The sequence below is a fragment of the Lepidochelys kempii genome, chromosome 5 (genome assembly GCF_965140265.1).
Source record: "Lepidochelys kempii isolate rLepKem1 chromosome 5, rLepKem1.hap2, whole genome shotgun sequence".
Lineage (NCBI taxonomy): Eukaryota > Metazoa > Chordata > Testudines > Cheloniidae > Lepidochelys > Lepidochelys kempii.
This window is the reverse complement of record NC_133260.1, coordinates 81343926-81365754: the sequence shown is the minus strand read 5'-3', so window position 1 is coordinate 81365754 and position 21829 is coordinate 81343926. Positions and strand designations below refer to the sequence as shown.

Sequence of the window (21829 nt, the reverse complement as noted above, 5' to 3'; positions counted from 1 at the left end):
GCATGAGATTGAATGGTTTAGAGACACAGAGCAGCGAAGAAAATAAAGAGCTTGTTTGGGCCCACTTCTCTCTCTTACTTTGAGCTCTTTGTCCAAAAATATTGAAGTAGTAGGTTTCTATTTTCAGATAACAAGCTATGCTGTATCAATTCTATATACTAGTTATACAAATGGCCTGTGTAAGATACAGTAAAAGTTACACTCATTCAGACAAACTATTTAAAAAAAAATCTTAAATGAAAAAGGTTTAATTCTGTAGGAAAAAATGTTTATTTAATATTAATTTACACAGCCAATTATGGCAAAATATATTACTTGGAAAAAGGACAGGTTTTCTGGGTGCAAATATAATAAGTTGGCTAGACAGTATATGGCATACAAAAATGTTCTTTGAAAGCATCTACAAAAGATAAAGGCAGAGCAGTTCAAGCTGAAAATCTAGTGTTTAAGGCAAACAAAGAATTCATTGTTTGTTTTTAAAACAAACCTATTATCAAAATATTCTTTTACAATAACTTCTGTATTTTTGAATCGAGATTTAGGATTATCTTTGAGCATAGCTATGGGGTATCTTCAGCTATGAAGGACAGATATCAAAGATGTATAGGAGAAGTAGTGAATCAATGACACTTATCACACCATGCAGGATTCTATTCCTGCTTTGGAAAATACAGAATGGCAGAGCAAACAGTATGAATATCACACAGTTTGCTATATTAACTTGCGGTAGATGAAAACTGATAATGCAAGCTCCTATGTAATTTTCTTTCTGTAGCCCGGATGACTGTATGTAGATAAATGCTGGAGTAACTGAATTGTGTTATACTGAGTTGACGACACATTTTTATGCGTATGAAGTGCCTAATTCATTGGATTCCAGGGGAGTTGGCTTGGACCATACTTCAGAAAAAGTATTTAAAAAAAAAAAAAAAAAAAGGTATGGAAGATGAAAATTCAAAGTTATTTTGGTCTACACCTTGGATATATTTGAGCATGGACCTATGCCCTTCCTTGGTCATTCACTTTTAAGATGTTTTAGAGCTACTCAGCAAGTTCTGAGATCATGCACACATAGGGGCTAACCCTGTGAAGTGCTAAATACTTCCAAAACATAGGCATCTAGAAAATACAGGGTACTGTCTCGACTGAAATGCAAAAGATAATATTTGTACCCTCGCCCCCTTTAAAAAAAAGTTATATTTGAGTAAATAAAATATTAAGTTAAGTGTCTCAGCAAATACCTATTAAGTGTCTTTGAAATGAAAATGCATTCCACCTGACAAATTTTAATGCTATTTGGCCCTGCTATAAATGTATCTGTTTGCATCTAATTCTCTTCTCATTAATTATACTGGATTATTAAAAACTGGAGTTGTTCATTTCCATGATTGGAACAGTACCTTCATTTTTTTAAAAAGAAAAAAATTACAGTTTACAGGTAGATTACCAAATTGCGCTGTATTCACTGAGGACTTGAATATTGGCAGAAGTTGCAATCTTTTCCTTCATATCAAGCTGAACAGAAAAACAGCATTCAGTGTGATGAGTCAAGCTTCTTTCAAATGGTCCTGGGTGGTAAATGTTGTTTGTACATTCCTGCTATAGCTTTGGCTGCACTGTAGATCATTTGTCGACGGGACATACCAGTGAATGCGATATGCCAATCAGTCCTGTTGATATTCAGTAAATTCTTCTCCAGCACTTCACCAACTGTCACCAAAAGACCTGACCATCTTAGATTGTAGTCCTGGGGAGTGAGACTCTGAGCCTGTGTAATAATTTGAGGAGATGTTATTAAATGAATGAGATAAAGTGCCAGGTTCTAATACCCATATTCCCCTGGATTAGTCCTTTATGTGGTCAGTAGTCTCAATAATTTTAATAGGACTTCCTGAATAATAATATACAAAGGAGAAAGGATATTAGAATCTGACCCTAAAAGTTTGTCCCACAATAACTGGTTACATCTCTACTCACCCAACAGGTTTTCAGAGTTCTACATATTACATTCTTAGACAACCATTAGACATTCCCAGAGCCGGTATACAGCATGACTATTAAAATAAAGTTACCTTGTCATTACCAGAAAGTTATATAAAAAAAGCTGCCAAACAGATGTGACCAATAAAGTTACTTATATATTTAGTGATTTTCATCTTTCAATGGACTTTAAAAGTATTATAATCCTTACAACAACCCTGTGAAACAAGTAAGTATCCCATCTCAATGTGGAAAGTCAGGCACAGACTCCAAGCGATTTGCCCAAAATTAGAAGGAGTCCATGCCAGAACTGGGTGTCAACTCCTTAGATCACCATACCATACTAATTTCATTAAAATTACAATGGGCCACATTCTTCGCTCCTTGCTGTGGCAACATTCTCACTGACTCAATCAGTTCCTGTGTGTGCACTATCTACCTAAGTTGAAATACCCATACTGTGTGCACAACCTCACTAGATCCTAATGTCCTGTAGAAGCAATACACCATTAGATGACAATAAATGCCCGTACACTTGCTAGAATATAGCCAAATTCTGCCCTACCATTGTCATGAATGTTGTCATTGACAAAAGTATACAACAGGTAGTCTGTTTTGATGCAAGACCAAAGTTTCCTCTCCAGAGAATTAAATTAGCAGCAAAAGAATTGTTTAATAAGGGGATAGATAATTGTGACAGATGGTAATATGTGAGAAGCAGATCCCAATGGCTGAGAAGGAGGAGCCACCTGCGCCCAAAGCTAGGATGCTTACGACCACCCCACCTGCCCCCCCTCCCCACCTCAAAAAGGCAGTGCAGAATGGTGGTGGTCGGGGACTCCCTTCTGAGGGGAATGGAGGAATCCATCTGCCAACCTGACAGGATATTTCGGGAGGTGTTCTGCTAGCCTGGAGCCCACACTTGAGATGTTACAGAAAAGTTGCTGAGGCTCCTCTGTCCCTCCAACCACTACTTCATGCTGCTCATCCATATGGTCATGAATGACACTCCAGATATGACCCCGAGCAGCTCAGCAATTGAGTACAGAGCTCTGGGAGTGAGGGTGAAGGAGTCAAGGGCGCAGGTTGTATTCTTGTCCATTCACTCGGCTGAGGGTAAAGTCCTGGGGGTGGGGGCGGGGTAGGAGGGGAGAAGAGAGCTAATAATGGATGATCAAGAAGCCTGAGGTATTTCATGTCTATTTTGCTTCAGTCTTCAGCAAAATGGTTGATGGGTGACCTGATGCTAACGCTATTAGTATTAACAACAAGGGAGAAGGAATGCAAGCCAAAACAGGGAAAAAATAGGTTAAAAATATTTAAATAAATTAGATGTATTCAAGTCAGTAGGGCCTAAGGAAATTCATCCTAGGGTACTTAAGGAACTAGTTTCAGCAATCTTAAAACCATTAGCAGTTATCTTTGAGAACTCAGGGAGGATGGGTAAGGTCCAAGATAACTGGAGAAGGGTAAAGGTAGTACTTATCTTTAAAAACAAGAACAAAGAGAACCCATGAAATTACATAACAGTCAGCCTAATTTCGATACCTGGCAAATTACTGGTACAAATGATTAAACAATAAATTTGTAAGCACCTAATGGATAACAGGGTTATAAGGAATAGCCAGCTTGGATTTGTCAAGAACAAATCATACCAAACAAATCTAATTTCCTTCTTTTACAGCGTTTCTGGCTACTGACTAGGATGGAAGCAGTAGATGGGATATATTTTTGTTTTAGTAAAATTTTTATACAGTCTGACATTCTCATAAGCAAAATGTGGTCTAGATGAAATTACTATAAGGTGGGTGCACAACTGGTTGAAAGATTGTACTCAAAGAGTAGTTATCTATAGTTTGCTGTCAAACTGGGAGGGCTTATCTAGTTGGCTCCCACAGGGATCACTCCTGGGCCTGGTACTATTCAACATTTTCATTAATGACTTAGGCAATGGAGTGGGTGTATGCTGTAACACAGAGGCGGTTCACTACTCTGAGTCAGCAACTCATATCAGGTCTGACATGCTCACTACACCTGACACTCCATCATGATACATACCCAAAAGATGGCACGTAATAGATCACTGGAAAGCAATGCATAAGGCCAGTCTGCCCTAAACAAAGAAATGTGTGTTTGCTGGTCAGGCAGACAACGAAGGCACAGTTATATAGAAAGGTAAACAAAGACATCAACCCAGTGAGTGGGAGAGATAGTCTCTGGAGGGGATCTGAACTTCAACCAAGAAGTAATGGAATCAACTGATTGTATATAATTATTTTTTTATAAATGTTTATTGAGTAAGGTCTTTTATGAAAGTTAGGAACACACTGTTGATTAATATCATTATGAAATGTACGTATTAACACTATATGAAGAAATCTGGATACTCAATGATATTATGCTTTAAAGTCTGTGACCAAAACACAGAGAGAAATAAGTTTTTCCCCCAGACAGGAGGGAAGGTAGCACTGTTGAATCAAAACAAAAGAAGTCCTTTTACATATGAATCAGCAAGGGGATAGAAAGCCCACAGAAAGGGAAGAATAGCCAGAGGTCCATCCTGAGTCTGGGGACAAAACAGTGAGTCTGTGAAGATATAAGAAGAGAGAAGAAGCCATCTTGGCGTCCATCACTGGACAGACACAAGGGGCCAGAGATCTTGCAGGCTGAGAAAGACAGGTAATTCAACCAAGGGGGCTGAAGTCTCTGGGGCTTGAACGTAAGTAAAAAAAACCTGCTTAGGCAAAGATCTTTGACAGAAAGTCAGCCATGGATGGAAAGAAAAAGATTGGTAAGAAATCTACCTTGAACAAAGGTTGTGGCTTGTTGAGTTAAGTCTTAGCCACCACAAATTGTATTTTTACTTTTGTATGCAACCTGTTCCACCTTCAATCACTTCTACTTGGTACCTTTTAACCTAAGTCCTTTTGTTAATAAAAGTATCTTTTTTCACTATAATCCAACTCAGTGCTGTGTTTGAATTGAAAAGATTGTTAACTCCAGTTAAAATAATAAGCTGTGCTTTTGTCTTTTTAAACGAGCAAAAAACTTTATCAATTCTTTGAGTGTTCCAGAAGAGGGCTGGACACTTCACGGCCAATGGTTTGGAGGAAATATGGAACTAGGAGTGTGTTCAGGTCACCCTGTACATAGTAACCGAGGCCTGTGGAAATCAATGGGGTGCTGTTGTGTTGTAGGCAGGCTGCTGGTGTCAGAGTACTGAACCAGGGTTGCACAGGACATAGACACTTCGGGAACTGCGTATTTGTCTGCTGGTGTCTGGGGGGGAGCCACAGTACAAGAGCACTCAAGGCATCCAGAGTTAAAGGGTGGATGGTGACAACTTGTCACTAGTCCGGGTTGCACACCAAAACACGACAGCTTATAACATTTGTGGATGACGCCTACCTGGAAGGGTTTTCAAGGACTTTGAAGGACAGGATTAGAATTCAAAACAACCTCGACAATTAAAGAATTGGACTGAAATCAACACTATGCAATTCAGTAAAGACAAATGCCAAGTACTACACTTAGGAAGGAAAAAATCAAATGCACACTACAAAATGGAGAATAACTGATTAGGTGATAGTACTGCTGAAAAATGATCTCAGGGTTATAGTGGATCACAAATTGAATACGAGTCAACAACGTGATGCAGTTGCAAAAAGGCTCATGAGACTGACAAAGTTACATTTTTCCTTTTGGCAATCTGCACATTCCCCAAAGTTGGACAAAGTTCTGAAAAATTAAAATGAAAAAAAGATCATGGCAGTCTTCCATTGGATTCAGTAGCAAAACAGATAAACACCCACATCTGGGTGTTTTAGGTTTTCAAAACCTGAAACTGAAGTTTATATTCAGAACAAAAACAGTTTTGTTTAGCAATTTTTCATGGGAAAGTGCCTACAAAAAAATGTTGGGAAACAATAGGAAAAAATACTTATTCGTTATGTTTTGCAAAAGCTAGATGATGTTGGGTTATATTTGATTTGTGTCCTTTAAAGTGGATGAGATTAAGGAACATTGTATGAATTGTAGTTGTAGCAAGGTAGACCCCAGGATACTGGAGAGACAAAGTCGGTGAGGTATTTCCTCCATAGTGGTTGTTGCTATTGAATCTTGGGATTGTCTGTTTGCTGCTAACTGTTGGCAGTTTAAATACCATTTGTGAACTAAATTTTTTAAAAAGTCATTAAAGTTTGCCTCAAGTCTGATGTGATAGCTACATATTTTATAAATGAAGATCTAAATAGAGTCTAAGTCACATTGTTAAAATGCTAACATTTATGTATACAAACAAAATTTGCACTCACGCAGCTCATCTCAGCCAAACCTCTGGAACAGTTTTACTATTAATTGAAACTCTCAATACTTCTGTGGAGATGGCAAGTAAAGAAGGGCAAACCAAGGAATAGGGTGGTTAAGGTCCTTAGAAAAGGTGATACCGAATCAGTGGCAATGCTGGGAACTGAATCCAGGAGTGGTGAATCCCAAGTCCCCTAGACCAAGGCTACACTTTACTTAAAGTGACAAGACAAGGATCAGTTTTATTATTTTAAGTTATATGCAAAATAACCTAAAACCAAAATTAAATATGCTAAACAGAAGGTCTTAACCCAGCAAAACACCATGCAAGGGAAGACCCTTGCACTTGCATATAGGTTCACTGAAGGCAATAGGACTCCATGCTGGCTCAGCATTTTGGCCCTCTAACGTATTGTGGGATTGGGCAATAGTTTGTTGTGTCATTAAGTCACAATACAAATGCAAGCATTAGGGTTCAGAAACTGCCATCTGTCTCAATGATGGAAAAATATATTGACTCAGCAGTAACTTGCACAGCATCTTTTAATAATTCATTATTTTCAAGCATTCCCATTATTCTTTATTGAAAGCATTTTAAAATTTAAATTTCTTTCTTGGGCACAATCTAGACCTTTATGACATGGCTTTTGCCAACTGTCATCTTGGATTTAAATGACTACCTATAAAAAAAATCATGTTTGCAAACTGAAATGTGTGTCTACAGGTTGTTTTGGATTTTTTAATTTAAAAAAGTAATGAGACTTGTACAGTGTTTTTCTGCAAAAAGCTGTTAAACGTATTGACTAACTTTCACAACAGCTTTCAGGTAGACCTTAGCCTCATTTTATAAATGGAGAGGTAACTTCCCAGAGAGTCGGTGTTGGTGATGAGATTAGAACTCATGAGTTCTAACTCCTAATGCTCAGGCCATAAGTCTACCCCCGATAAAAGATACAAAACACCTCACCTGTTGAATGTATTCCAGAGGCACTGGTGTCGCTTGGGTAAAAGTTTCTAGATGAATCCCATGGACTGGATCTTCAACAATCAGACATCCAATGTCAAACCACCTGCAATGGCACACAAGTTACCCAAAGCTTTAAACAGTAAAGAACATCAACCAATTGAAGAATGACATTCTGGCAACGATGCAACTCTGGCAGGGTTAAAATCCAAGCACCATCTTCTACCTAAGCTATTAAAGGTAGTTTTGAAAAGTGTAATTGAATGGAGCAGAGTAGGTTAAAAAAAAAAAAAACAAACACACAAATCAAAGCTCAGCACATTACCAAAAAAAAAAAAAAATCCCTTCACATCCTTGCCAAAGAAATCATATAAGACAAACAAGAAATGGGCCCTAATACTTCTCAAATTGTATTATGAAACTAATTACCTCAAAAATTATTTGTCAGTTCCATCTTTTCTTAGGAAAACAGTTTGTTTAGAAAACAAGTTAATGTGAATTCCAAAACAAGAGACTGTCACAACTGCTGAGAGCAGTGCTGGGAAGTACATTGTGTGTGAATGGTAAAGGAAAGCTGACCAGACTTGAGAATATCATACGTTATTAGATAAAAGGTACTACCTAAGCATAACATTACTAGAGAGTGTCAGTACCTACCTAAACGGCAAAGTGACACCTTACAGACTAACAGACGTATTGGAGCATAAGCTTTCGTGGGTGAATACCCACTTCATCGGATGCATGCCGAAGTGGGTATTCACCCATAAAAGCTTATGCTCCAATACGTCTGTAAGTTTATAAGGTGCCACAGGGCTCTTTGCTGCTTTTACAGATCCAGACTAACATGGCTACCCCTCTGATGCTTAGTACCTACCTAGTATACTCTCCAAATCAGTTGTCATTTCAGAACAGAACTAGTAACCAATTCCAGCTTTTACTTTACTATAAGTTTCTCACTTCTGTAGATTTAAGTGCAACTGTGGCATGTTTTTCAACTTTAAGTCTCATAAACCTGACAGAATTTAGCTATTAAGCTCTCAAGATTTTTTGAGCAGGAAACTGAACAATTTCATCAAAGCAAAGCCTGCCAAGACAATACCATACAATGACAGATTCTCTCCTTTCATCTCTCAAGTAGAATACTGCTAACAACTCTTTATGGGGCACCTGGACCCAATACAGAATGATTTTTCTCCCAGAGAATACATTTAAGCCTCTCACTTGTCAGGAAGCAATTCTGCGATGAAATTTTCTACAGATACAGCAGGCTGTTTCTCATGTATCACTCCAGTCCGACGCAAGCTGTCTATCCTTTCCTGAGCTCCCTAAATGACAACGTAATGAGTGGTTAGAAAATATTCTCTTTAGGTCACAACACAGCATAAAACTGATGGATGAATGTAACTTTTATCATTAACATACACCACAGATATTGTTCAAAAAGCCTTTGGTGTTGCATAATAAACAACATTTTGAAGTAAAAAATGCTTCCTTTAGAATCCCAAAAGTTACACGAACTGTGATAAAACTTTGGCAGTTTCAAATATGCTTTAGTTCATTACAAATCAAATTACTGACTTCATGTGAAAAACAACTAGTTTTATACTGAAAGAAATTTAAGACACCTTTACTTGTAATGGTGCTGAGTTTCACCATGGTTAAAGATTGTAAATGTTTCTATTACTCTCACATACATTCTCTAGCATTATGTTCTGGCTATTTAATCACCTAATTGTGTTAAAACTTTATCAAGTTAGTAACATCATAGGAGAATCTCTCCTTTAAAACTAGTATAATTTATTTTAAATAGTACTATCAAGTAGACAGAGGACCAAGAATTGATACACTGTGAAACTCTTATGATCTGACACAACATGCTATGTACATTTGCAGTCAGAAATCATGAAACAATACCTCCTCCCACCCCACTGTCCTGCTGGTAATAGCTTTAGATAAGCTATTACCAGCAGGACAGTGGGGTGGGAGGAGGTATTGTTTCATGATTTCTGTGTGTATATAAAGTCTGCTGCAGTTTCCACGGTAAACATCTGATGAAGTGAGCTGTAGCTCACGAAAGCTCATGCTCAAATAAATTGGTTAGTCTCTAAGGTGCCACAAGTACTCCTTTTCTTTTTGCGAATACAGACTAACACGGCTGTTCCTCTGAAACCTGTCATTTGCAGTCAGTGACCATGCAGAAAATTGACAATATATTTATGCTCTTTAGCTGTCTTTGCAACAGGACACACATGCCTGAGAGCACATTCTAATGACTGACGTAGCATAGATGACACCTATACACAAAGACAGTAATGAACAAGACAGCTTCCCCATTTAAATTTTCTGGGGAGACAAAGGTATTTCTCAGAGGATGGGACTGTTCTAGGTAAACTGCTCCGCTCATGGTCACTGATATTTGTAATATTCTCTGCACAAAACTTTCTATACTCCCCTTAACCCCTTACTTTTAATCCAGCTGCATAGCCCACAGGTTGTGGTGCAATGTTAGACAGTCCAGCTTCTCCTGTAACTGTGGCCATTCCAAAGACTTCTTGGAAAGCATCTCGAATGGCAGCAACTTTTACTTCTTTATTGGAGGTAACCACTATGTCCAGTTCTCCCCCCGATTCTACGAAGACAAAAATATTTTAATAGAAGCTAGTTCAAAATACACTCACATCTCAGAGTAGGCCCCAATAGAAATCAGTAGTCTCTTTCCCTATCATCCTCATGTACAACACACTATCCATCAGTACAAGTCAAGCTGAGTTTCTTGTAATGGGTACTGGAAACGGGAGCGTTGGTTAGAAGGAAATTGTTCCCACCAGCCATCTCTTATGAAGTAACCTCTACTTAGGAAATCTTTTAGGTGAAGAGTTAAGATTAAGCTTTTAAGTAAATTTTGCATTCAGGGAAGTCAATGGGAGCTGATGGGGTGCCCAGCCCTTTTTAAAGATCAGACAACTTATAGAAGCCAGAATATGGATTTAGAGGCCTAACACATTTTATTTATTTATTTATTTTAAATCCTGACATAGGTATAAATTCTGATACGTTTTGGTGATGTGGAAACTTGCCCACAAGCAAATGAACTGACACCTCATACTTGTTAACACTTATAAGACTGTAAGAGCCCAAAAGAAAGTAAGTTTTTTCCAAGTATATTCTTGAACCATGAGCTTCAACATAGATTGTTTAACTGGGTCCGCTTGTTTGCAGCTCTAATGGTTCCGCATCTTTGTAGTTGGTTTTCCTTCGACAGCTAACATCTATGAAATGTGGGTTGTATTTTTAATCAAGAAAATAAATTTTAAGGAAAGAATTTAAAAAAAAAAAAAACTTTATAGGAAACAATTCGTATTTTTGAAAGAAGCCTAAAAATGACACATTTTCACCTCCTCCACCCACCACCACACAATTGTTTTTTAACTGCTTCTAAGAATATTTTAGATATTACATTCCTCTTATTTACACTAGCCAATCTTGGATAAGCTTTAATCCATCACAGCACCTTCCAAAAGTCCTTGCTGCAACATGCTTCACTTCTTAAGAACAGCTTAAAAACCCCGTCAATATAACATGTTGGTATTTTCAAGCAAACAATGCTGGACTTCAAGTAGTTTGGTTGGATGTTAATTTTCCCTTGCAAAGTATCAAATATGAGTACTTTGTACAAACACAGAAGATTGGAAAGTTGTTAGTCTGTTAAGCTGCCATTTCTGAGAATCCACTGAGAGCAGGAACAAACAGAAAATTAAAGCAACCTCTTAAAAAAAGGCCAACACAATGTAATGCTTTTTGAAATCCCCCCCCAAAAAAGCAGATGCTACAGACATCAAATAGTGCACCGAGAAAACGTGCTGATGAAGTCTGCAGTACTTACCCCAATATGTCATCAACAACAGCATTTACCACAATCAACATGAGGCTTAAAAATATTGGAAAACGAATAGTTTTCACCTTGGCCTATATTGATTTGTCAACCCTCAATTACAGGGAACAGTTTCTCTTTATTAGAAGCAGCAAAGAGTCCTATGGCACCTTATAGACTAACAGACGTATTGGAGCATAAGCTTTCGTGGGTGAATACCCACTTCTTCTTTATTCACCCATGAAAGCTTATGCTCCAGTACATCTGTTAGTCTATAAGGTGCCACAGACTCTCTGCTGCTTTTACAGATTCAGACTAACACGGCTACCCCTCTGATCTTTATTAGAAGTCACTGAAGGTTTGCCGGAATGGTGACAACAGGACATTCTACCCAAACCTTTTATGTTTAAAGCAAAAAATTCAAGAAGTAACTATTGCTCAATGGAATTTTATGTATACATCACTGAACATTAACAATTGTATTAAACTGTAAGGTACAGTAGGACAGAAAACTTCTGAGAACATCTTGATATGAATAAAGAATCAGGCACTATAGTTTAATAGGTATTTGAAGATTCAGCTAGGACTTGTGCAGGAGTAAACCCTAGTGGAATGCCCTGACAGCATAAAAATCTTCCAGGAGGTTGGTGCTAATGCGTTCTAGTCCAATAAACTATTCTATATACGGTATACTCTTTATTGTAGCAAGCACTGCATGAGCTAGATAGTGCAGCTTGTCAAACCAAAGCTATCGGGATTCAAGGACACACTCACAAATGTAACTATTTGGAAAGGAAAGCGATTCATTCCCAACATTATACTCACTGAATTCAACAGCAGTTTTGCCATTAGCTTTATTAAGAGGAGGACTCGGCCCTGGGTTTATGATCATTATTTTTCTGTAATGAGTGTGAGAGAGCACATGTTCACTCATCTTATATGCTATATAATGCTACAATATAGAAATAAAGGTATTATGTGCAAAAAGCTATGTTAAATTTGAGGTTTTAACCACAAGTCAGGAAATTCAGAGTTAAGGTTGGCATGTCAAGTTTAGCTCTCCTCCTCTAAATTAGAACAGAGGCTTTCATTACGTGATTGCAAAACTAGTAACACATGCTTCACATCATAAGCAGAGCTGGCAGCGCCACCAATAGTAAAGCTTGCTCAAAGTCTTCCATTATAAGACCCCATTTTGAACAGATCACAATTTGGCCAAACTTCCAACTGAAATATTCCATGCCAAGTGCCTGCCTTAGGCTAAATTCTTTTTAGAACATGTCAGTTAAAACAGTTCAGCTCTTTCCAAGAATGACATAAGGGAAAAATATATTGGTTTTGCCCATGTTAAAAAAAATTCTTACAACCTTTCCACTGAGCAACTCTAGCACCCCCAGATTTGGAGCAGGGATTTGAAGTTCTGCAAAAATGGGGGAAATCACCCTGATAACAGGGATTAGCCTTTTGCTATTTTCATGACAACAGGAAGGTTACGAATTTATGTCCTGATCCTGCGACATACAGGGTTCCTCAAATACAAAAAATGGCAGCATACATAACAGTTAAAGTTCCAAGAACAACCTTCCCCTTTGACATAATTTGCGGTTTTTTAGAGAATTTGATACAACTTAGTACATGATATAGGCAATGTGGGCAAGTTCATTTGGTTAACTGAATCTTAAGTTTCCAAATTTATTGCTGCATTAGATAATAAATGCCTAGAGCGATATGATCAGATCCTGTGAAAGAGCAGTGGGAACCTTTAACTCTAGATTTCCTGAATTGTGTGTAATCAACATTTACTAGAGCTTTGGGGCTCCCTGCCCCCCAAATACTCTCTGCACGGCTGGTTGGCCTTATAAGTGATTTCATACCACACACACAATAACTCCTACTTAATGAGCAGATAAGCCTTTGTCACTTAAATGTGAGGCTCTCAATGCTATTGAATATTTATTATCTTTACGTATTTGAGCCAAAAAGACAAAGAATCTATAGGTTTGCATCCACTCCACCTAGGTTCCTGACGTTTTCAGGGTGAATTGGGGTGAAATAGTTCTCAAATCCATTATAAGGAACATATTATATATTCCAGACACCTCCAAAGTGCTGAGTACCATGAAGTCTCTCTCTGAATTCTGCTGCCAGCGATTCTCAAGAAGCAATGCAAATGCTGTATTTTTGGAGGAGAGGAGAAACATTCAAGTATTAGCATTTCCTCTTCATGCTTCTACAAACCCTTAAGTTGTGTTTTGTGGCCTTTTAGTGACTTTCGATTCTCACTTTCTGGTATCAGAACTATGCTGGATGATATTTAAGTACCCCATTAGGTAGGTTTTACTACAGAAAGTTGAAAAAGGCTGTACAATGACATTGGTGCATGAAAACTCAACACATTTAAATGGAGGCATACTGGATGGAAGATTCGTATAAGCAATTTAGATAACCTTAAATAAAAATCTTAAACATTTATTAAAAGTATAAGTGGCACACAAGAGAACTTTATCTTTATTTTTATCTATGTATTTTTTTTTCATACTAGAAGGGTGTGGTTAGCGAAATTCCTTCAAACTTAGTTAAAAACGAAATCCAATGGTCTTTACCGCAAAGCACAGTTGCCAACTTTCATGCGGTAAATAAGCACCCCGACTTTCACAATAAGCCAAAAATCAAGCTAATCCCATTTCAAAACAAGGCCAAAACAAGCCAATCCCTAAGAAACCCAACACTCTATGTGACTACATCCCCCTGGCATGCAGTCTGGGACTGTGGTGGGCCCACTCTGCACTCCTGACTCCCTCCCCCTCTTGTCTCTGCTTTCCCGCCCTTGCCAGGAGCTGATCGAAAAAAAAAAGAAGCAACAAGCCAAACACTAGCCAACAAGCAACTCACAAGCCAATTAAGCCAAAAACAAGTGTAATTTCTGCGTTTTCTTCATGGGTTTGGAATGTCTGCCACAAAGGCACCATTTTATAGTAGAAATAAGTCACTAGCCGGGTGAGTATTCCTTAGCCATTAGCATACTCATTGGATTACTGAAGGGACAAAAACAAACTTCAACACACTTGAGGCATGCAACAAGTTTTAGCACTAAACTACAACATTACTTTTTTTTTCCTTTTAGCCAAGAATAACTCTGTAATTAAAGTATTTTAAAGTTGCTGTACACTCTATTCTAAGATTCCAGGATGCTCACTGTGTGTCACTCTGAAGCCCAGAATGCCTGTTTAACCAGTGTGAAGCAATGGAAACAGCTACAAGCAAGGCTGAGAGCTCTTTTGGTTCAGAACATCACCAGGTTCAATCATCACTGGGCTTCAGAGTTTACTGCCATCAAATTTAAGTTCTCAGCCATTGTGACTTTACACATTACATCCATGCACTGAACAGCTAAAATAAAGGCATGTATCCATCCTTGGGGGGGCCATTTAGGGATTGGAGCAAAAATTGGGGATTGGCCCTGCTTTGAGCAGGGGGTTGGACTAGATGATCTTCTGAGGTCCCTTCCAACTCTGATATTCTATGATTCTATGACATGCAAAGTCTTACAGCATTGTGACAACAGAAGTAACTCAACAAAACCACCACTCTTACTCTACAGCTAATTTGCATACAACAATTTCATTAGTTGTATGAAGGAGACTACAGGGATGGTGAATTACTTGACCCAAATGCCATACCCATGGGTGGGCACGGACTTTCAGTTACGAATTATTAAATAAGATTCCAAGCTCTTCCCTCTCCCTTCCCTCAGTTTTTGTATTTTCATATGTATCTATGCAGACGACTACAGCAAACAGAGAACTGAAGAAGTAGCTATAGGTGCCCAGATAACTGCTCACCTTCCAAAGTTTGCACCTGCAAATTTTTAGAGACACCATGAATGATCTTTCTGAAGTTAACATATTGTGCAGACATAGCAACCTATATATTAGAAGTCCAACCAACATTGGAATAATCAGTGTGATCCAATGGATAAGGCACTGGCCTATCCCTTGGACTACAATGTATATTTGTGTTCTATTCCCAGATCTACCACTAACCAGCTGCATCAAGGCACTTTACACACCTGTTTCCCATCCCATTCTTGTCTGTCCTGTCTATTTAGACTGAGCTCTTCAGTGAAGGGCCTGTCTCTTACTGTGTGTTTATGCCACACCTAGCACAATGGGGCACCAATCTCAGGTAGGACTTCTAGGCACCAGTGTAATACAAAGAGACAGTCCCTACACTGAAGAGCTTACAGTCTAACGAGAGGGACAAAGGGACAGAACATACAAGCAGAAAATTAAAGCACAGAGAGATTAAGGCTACATCCACACTATGAGTTAGGGGTGTGATTCCCCGGCTTGTGTAAACATGCGCACCCCAGCTCTTATGGAGCGATCCCAAGCATAAATAGCAGTGCAGATGTGGTAACACAGGTAGTAGCAGGTAGACACGCGGTTGAGTGCAAACCCACCTGAAACCAGTGGATATGTACTCGGCATAGCTCAGCCGTGTGTCCACTGCCACCACCTATGCTCCCACAGCGACACTGCTATTTATACTCACACTATCTTGACAAGAGCTAGCATGAGTATGTGTACACAAGCAGGGCTCATAGCGTAGATGTAGCTGTGTGACTTGCTCAAGATCACACAAAGTCTGTGGCAAAGCTGAGACTAGAACCCAGGCCCCCTGAGTCTCAGTCCAGTGCTTTACCCCAAGACCATCCTGACAAAACATCCAATTAAGATGGCAGAATGGGTTTTTAATATAACTTTCCAAAAAGTGCCTATTTTTGGAAATTATGGCACACTTGCTGAACCGAATCAGAGACATTTCAACCCCAAGTTTAACTGGGGAAGTTACAAATTGATTGCAAAGTGGGGCATAGAAAGATAGCAGCATTCCAAATGCAACCACACCACTAAAAGTCGGTGTTGTAACTTGAATCATGGCCCAACATTAAAACAAAAAACCTGTCTTATGTACAAAACTTGGTGTACACCACACTCCAGTACTGCTTTTAAATGATCAGTTTTATTATAAACCTGTACAGTACCTAAAAATTCATCTGAAGACTATAAGATCTCTTTATGTTTACGAGTTTTGTATGATTCACACTTACTACTCTATGGAAGTTTGCCTCAAGTACTTACTGATATATGGAGCCATGCCAGGATCCAGCGTGGTGATCATGGACTCTACTGAGTGTTTTGTTTTATCAAGCACCGACTTTACCATAGGATTTCCAGCTACACCCTACAAAACAAACAAATAAATAAGTAAATACTGTAGATCAAGTTTATTCTCAAACCTTCAGGCCTTTTCTTAAGCCTTGAAATATTACACTTAAAACAAACCTGGGACAAGAAGTTGCTTCAGATTTTCCATTCAAATAGAAGTCAAGACACTCAGTAGGCATCTAGGGAAGATGAATCCACCCTTTTTAACATTATGCATCTCAGGGCAAAAACCAGACAGAAGTGATTTAAAATCAGTTTGAGGCTTTGTAAAACTGATGTAAAAATTTGTGCCGTTGCAATTTTAGATTAAAATTTACACAGAACTAATGCTTTTTTGAAATGCCATTATTGGTGGTGTATCTTAGTTGAATTTTACACAAATGCTATATGCAAAAAACTAAACATTGAAAATTAAGGTCCTGATCCCGAAAAGGTTATTGAATTCAGTGGGACCACCCCTGTGCTTGCGAAGCATGTACATAATTGCGTCCAGAATTAAAGGCTAACATTTTTATTAAAAATCTTAGTGGTATGAAATCGTCGCTTCAAAATGAAAGTTACCTCAGTTTTAACAATTAAACGTTATTTAAACTTTCAATTGAAGTTATTGTGAACTTAAAAACAACCAACCAACCAACCACACACAGGCCAAAGTTCAGAAATAGAAGCCTTAACTTAGATTTCTAGGCCTGAATTTAGGGTCTTAATGTTGGCATTTTCTAAAGCACCTTTGCGATTTAGGCACACAGGTCCCACTGACTTCAAACTGCAAATCCCGATGAAAGAGGACAATGTGATCAAAGTATTTCAAGCTTTCTTGAAACGTAAAAGTTCAATATATTGAAAAGTAATGTTGGTTGCAAAAACAGCTCAAGCTCTTTTGCTTATCAATTTTGTATTGGAGTTTGTGGTGTTGTGCATTAAGGATATTAATGAAGCTCTGAATTTGTTGCAGCACAGATGAGCAATGTAATTGTGAAATTTTTCCTACTGAATTTCAGATCTCAGTTGGGGGGGCGGGAAGGAGATTTAACAATTAAACTAAGAAACAAGTACTACACCTCTACCCCAATATAACGCAACCCAATATAACACAAATTTGGATATAACGCAGTAAAGCAGTGCTCTGGGGGGCAGAACTGTGCACTCTGGTGGATCAGCGTGTCAGGCTCCAACACACTGCTCTGAGCAGCGTGTTAAGGCGGCTGGGGCCCAGGGGTTGGAGGTTCTGGGGGCGGGGCGGTCAGGGGACGGGGGTGTGGATAGGAGTCGGGGCAGTCAGGGGACAGGGAGTGGGGGGTGGGGGGTTGGATAGTCGGGGGTTCTGAGGGATCAGTCAGGGGCTGGAAGCGGCTATTAATAATGGAAATGCTTGAGGCCAAAGCAAGTTCGATATAATGCGGTTTCACCTATAGCGTGGTAAGATTTTTTGGCTCCCAAGGACCGCGTTATATCAGGGTAGAGGTGTACTATAACAATTTAAGACTATAAAATAAAAAGTAAAAAGAATCATACATGTAAATATATGATTTAAGTTATTTTAAATCATGATTTTTATCCACTGAAGAGAGACTGAGTTTTACCTTTTTTCTTGCCTAAGAGGCACATACAACAGAAAGAAAGAGAGCGAGAACGCATATGTATACATGTGTGTAAACACATCAATGAATTTTCCTCTTGCACCACAAGAATTTTGGGCTCTCACTACCATAGTAAATAAATTTGTTAGTCTCTAAGGTGCCACAAGTACACCTTTTCTTTTTGCAAATACAGACTAACACAGCTGCTACTCTGAAACCTACCATAGTATGACTTTTTTCAACTAGGGTACACTTTTCTGACCTTGCCACTAATGCTACTCCATAAATTCATTACTGAAAGGCTTTACTGAGATGTACATTAAACAACCCCTCTCTCTCGGTGACCAAGAGCATTACCTACTGTAGCTTGTCTAGTACCACTACCCTGAGACCAGAAGTCGTAGGGTTGTATTTATGCAAAGGTCCCTGGTATTGACTGTAGATGCTTTCACACCATGTAACTGGACTGAAACAATTTTAAACAAACATTAAGAGGGAGGGTTTTTTTTTTTACCTTCTTGAAAAGCCAATGTGATCTATTTTTGTATAGTTCACCATACAGATTCCAGACAATACTGGCAACGTGCCCAGTGTTCCTCTGCCAAATAATCATAGGTGGAACTGCTTTCTACTGCATTCAAATTGTATTCGATTCTTATTCAATATGAATGCAAATACTGCTCCAAATCAGAGTGAATGCCAGTGTCACTCCAGAGCAGTTTATCAGACTTATTTAGTTTAGCGAAGGCACCAATGAAGAGTCAGCTCAGTAACACTGTTCGACAAAAGCATTTCACAAGCGCAAAAATACACAATAAAGTATAAAACCAGACTTAAAAGCCATTCTTCACATTTATATACCTACATTTTTGCTATAGTGAAAGGCATCTTATAGCCCAGCACATTTTCTCTTAGCATGAAGCACTTGTTGTTTATGTTGCTCAGTATATTTACAATATTTTGAGGAAACGTGGAATACTTTTAATCACTTTCCACAAAATACTGATTTTTTCATTTCTTTGTTGCAGATGGAGCACATAAGTAAATCCACATAATTTATAAACAATAGCAATGGCTGCTACACGTTAGCAACAAACGGTCAATTCTCATTCATTAGGTCACAAGATAGAATCTGTCTCTCCACCACCCTGTGTAGCACTGCAGAAGTAACCAGGTGCATTAATTTGGGGATCAGGGAGGTGGCTGAGGAAAGACATCTTCCACTTTTTTATGATCTGTCACACTGGTCATTGCTAGAGACAGGTATAAGGCTTGGCGAGATAACTGTCTGATTAGATACAGCAAATAAAATAGTTACTTACTCTCCAGTAACCGTGGCTCTTTGAGCTGTTATAGTCCGTGTCATTTCCATTGCAGGTGTGCATGAGAGAGGAAAGTTTTTTTTAATAGTTATGTCAGTCGGGAATGCACACGTTCCCCACATTACCTTGTGCTCCCAAAGGAGTGCATAAAGGGTAGGGTCGCCATGACCTTCCGTCAGTTCCTTGTAATTCAAAGTTTGTATTGCTGAGGACTCCAGAAAGAGGGACAGAGGGCAAGATCCACACTGATTACAACAGGTCAAAGAACCAGTGACTATAGGGTAACTGACTCTTCAGGTATGTGTCAGTGTAGATCCTGCTGCAGGTTACTGGCAAGCAGTATCCTCCCTGGATGGTAGGACAAAGGAGTTTTGGCTGAATCACTCAGACAGCGAAGTGCTGCTCTCCCAAAATTTGACATCTGGCTTTGCTACCATGTCAAGTGCATAATGTTTGTGTGACACAGTCAACTGTTACTGGGTACAAAAACAAGAAATCCAAGTCTCTGGAGAAGCAGCTGTATGTAGTGGACTACCCCAGGAAGTCAGAACTAGAGTTGTGGTTGAGCCTATGCTAATCAATCACTAATCTTCACAGAAACTGCTAAGAGCAGAAGGGAGCCCAGCTCACTCCAGTAGAGAATAGTCAATTCCAGGAAGGGTGTTCTGTTGCTTCCAGAAGGATTGCCTAGTGAAAGCTGGGAGTCAGGAGGTTGAAAAGTAACCCAGGAAGGTTAAAATGGAGCCCAAGAGATTCTGGAACATGACAGACCTTCGGAAAGGAAAAGTATCAAATCAGGAACAGCAGGCATGGGCTGGACCTGCTTCCTTTAAAGACTTCCCAAAGGGGGGGGGGGGAGTTTAATTGCTCTTGAAACACAGAGCAGAAACTCATTGATTTACTTTTAGTCCAAATTCTGTAACAAATACCAGTACACCTCTGTGAAGTAATGCTAGAGTCTTCAGCTTCTTCCCCACTATTTGTGGTAGTCAGGTCATCCTAGCTCACCAGGAAATAACCTGATGGCAGTTTAACACAAATTAGTGAGTTACTCCATATAGCCACCGTGTAAATCTCCGAGAGGCATGTTCCTGAAGCAGGCAGAAGATGCTATTTGTGCCTTGATGGTGCATGCCTTGGCATTCGGAGGGAGAGGATCCCCAGCCATTTGATAGCATCTGGAAATACTCAGTGTGATCCACTTAGAAATTCTCTGCTGCATTCTAGCTTGGCCTTTTGCTGCACCAAATAGGACTACAAAGAGGTGACACAACAGCCTGAGGTAACAGAGCAAAGCTCTGGAGACATCCAGAGTAGGCAGTTCTTCTCCCAACATTGAACGAAGCTTCAGGAAGAAGACAGGTAAACAGATTTGTTTAGGTGGAATCTGAGACCACTTTAGGGATGAACTTGGGGTGTGGTTTCAGCACCAGCCTGTCCCTACGGAAGCATATATAAGGCAGTCTGGCCATAAGACCTTGGAGTTCACTGACACTCCATGCTGAGGTAATGGCCAAGAGAAAGACAGTCTTGCTGGTAAGGGGGTGTTCTGAGCATTCTGACAGTGCTCCATAAAAGCTGTAGGAAGAGGACACAGATCCCAAGTGGGAATCAGGTCTCCGACTGGAGGCAAAGTACAAAGAAAGCCCTTGAAAAATATTGATGTCATAGGGTGTTAGAAGACAGTCTGACTGCCAGAGTGTGACATGCAAATACCATAGCAATGTGAACCTTAAGGGTATCCTTGTGTATTTTGGGAGCAGCATATAATCCAGGATCTTTTCAGTATTGGGGCCGCCACTAAGTCAACATTATTCTGAGTTGCCCATATAGAGAATCTTTTTTCATTTCAAGGATAAGTTTTCCTAGTGGAAGGTTTTGTGTTTTATATAAAATTTCTTGAACTTGTTGGGGGCAACGTCAGTACTCAACCAGCCAACAACAAAGCAGTCAGGTGCAACAACTGCAGGTTTGAGTGAATTATCGGATCTCAGTTCTGAAGTTCTGTCCAGGCACAGTGGCAGGCGTATGGGACATTCAAGAGCCGAAAAAGTCCTGACCACTACAGGGTTATTACGATAATCCCGGCCTTGTCCTGTTTGATCTTGGATATTATCCTGGGAATCAGAAAAAAGTTATGGGAAAGTGTATAGGAGTCCTTGAGACCATCACCTCTTCTGAAGCAGAAATGCAGACATTTAGTTTTGTCCTCTGTGACAAATGAGTCTATGACAGGAGTCCCCCCACCACTGACTGAATATTGTGTCTAGGATGGATTTCTCCAGTGGCCACTCAATTCTGGTCACTATATGTCTGCTCAAGTAGTCTACTAGGCTGCTGACCCATTGAAAGTGTTGAGCCACTGGGATTACCATGGTGACAACACCACCATATCCAGAACCTGATGGCTTCATGGCAAAGAGGGGATGATAGTGTACGTCTTTGCTTGTTTAGAGTACATTGCAGATGTGTTGTCAATCAGGATTTGCACCACGGAGTTCCACATAACAAGCAGGAACACTGTGTTGGCCAATCTGATGGCCTTCAATTCCAGGATGTTCATGTGTAGTTCCCAA

At 39.4% G+C, this 21829-nt stretch overlaps 1 protein-coding gene across 4 annotated transcripts in view; it reads right to left on the bottom strand.

Annotated features, from left to right (window-relative positions):
- Positions 1-246: 246 nt before the first annotated feature.
- The window catches only part of PRRC1 (proline rich coiled-coil 1), a 38434-nt gene continuing 16851 nt past the window's right edge, over positions 247-21829 (bottom strand). For all 4 annotated transcript variants that reach the window (XM_073344866.1, XM_073344865.1, XM_073344864.1 and 1 more), the window contains exons 5-9: positions 16265-16367; positions 9715-9878; positions 8471-8574; positions 7253-7355; positions 247-1768 (exon numbers count right to left, since the gene is read on the bottom strand). In XM_073344866.1, coding sequence (XP_073200967.1) covers positions 1559-1768; positions 7253-7355; positions 8471-8574; positions 9715-9878; positions 16265-16367 — 684 coding nt within the window. In that variant the 3' untranslated portion in view covers positions 247-1558. The remainder of the gene's footprint in view (positions 1769-7252; positions 7356-8470; positions 8575-9714; positions 9879-16264; positions 16368-21829) is intronic.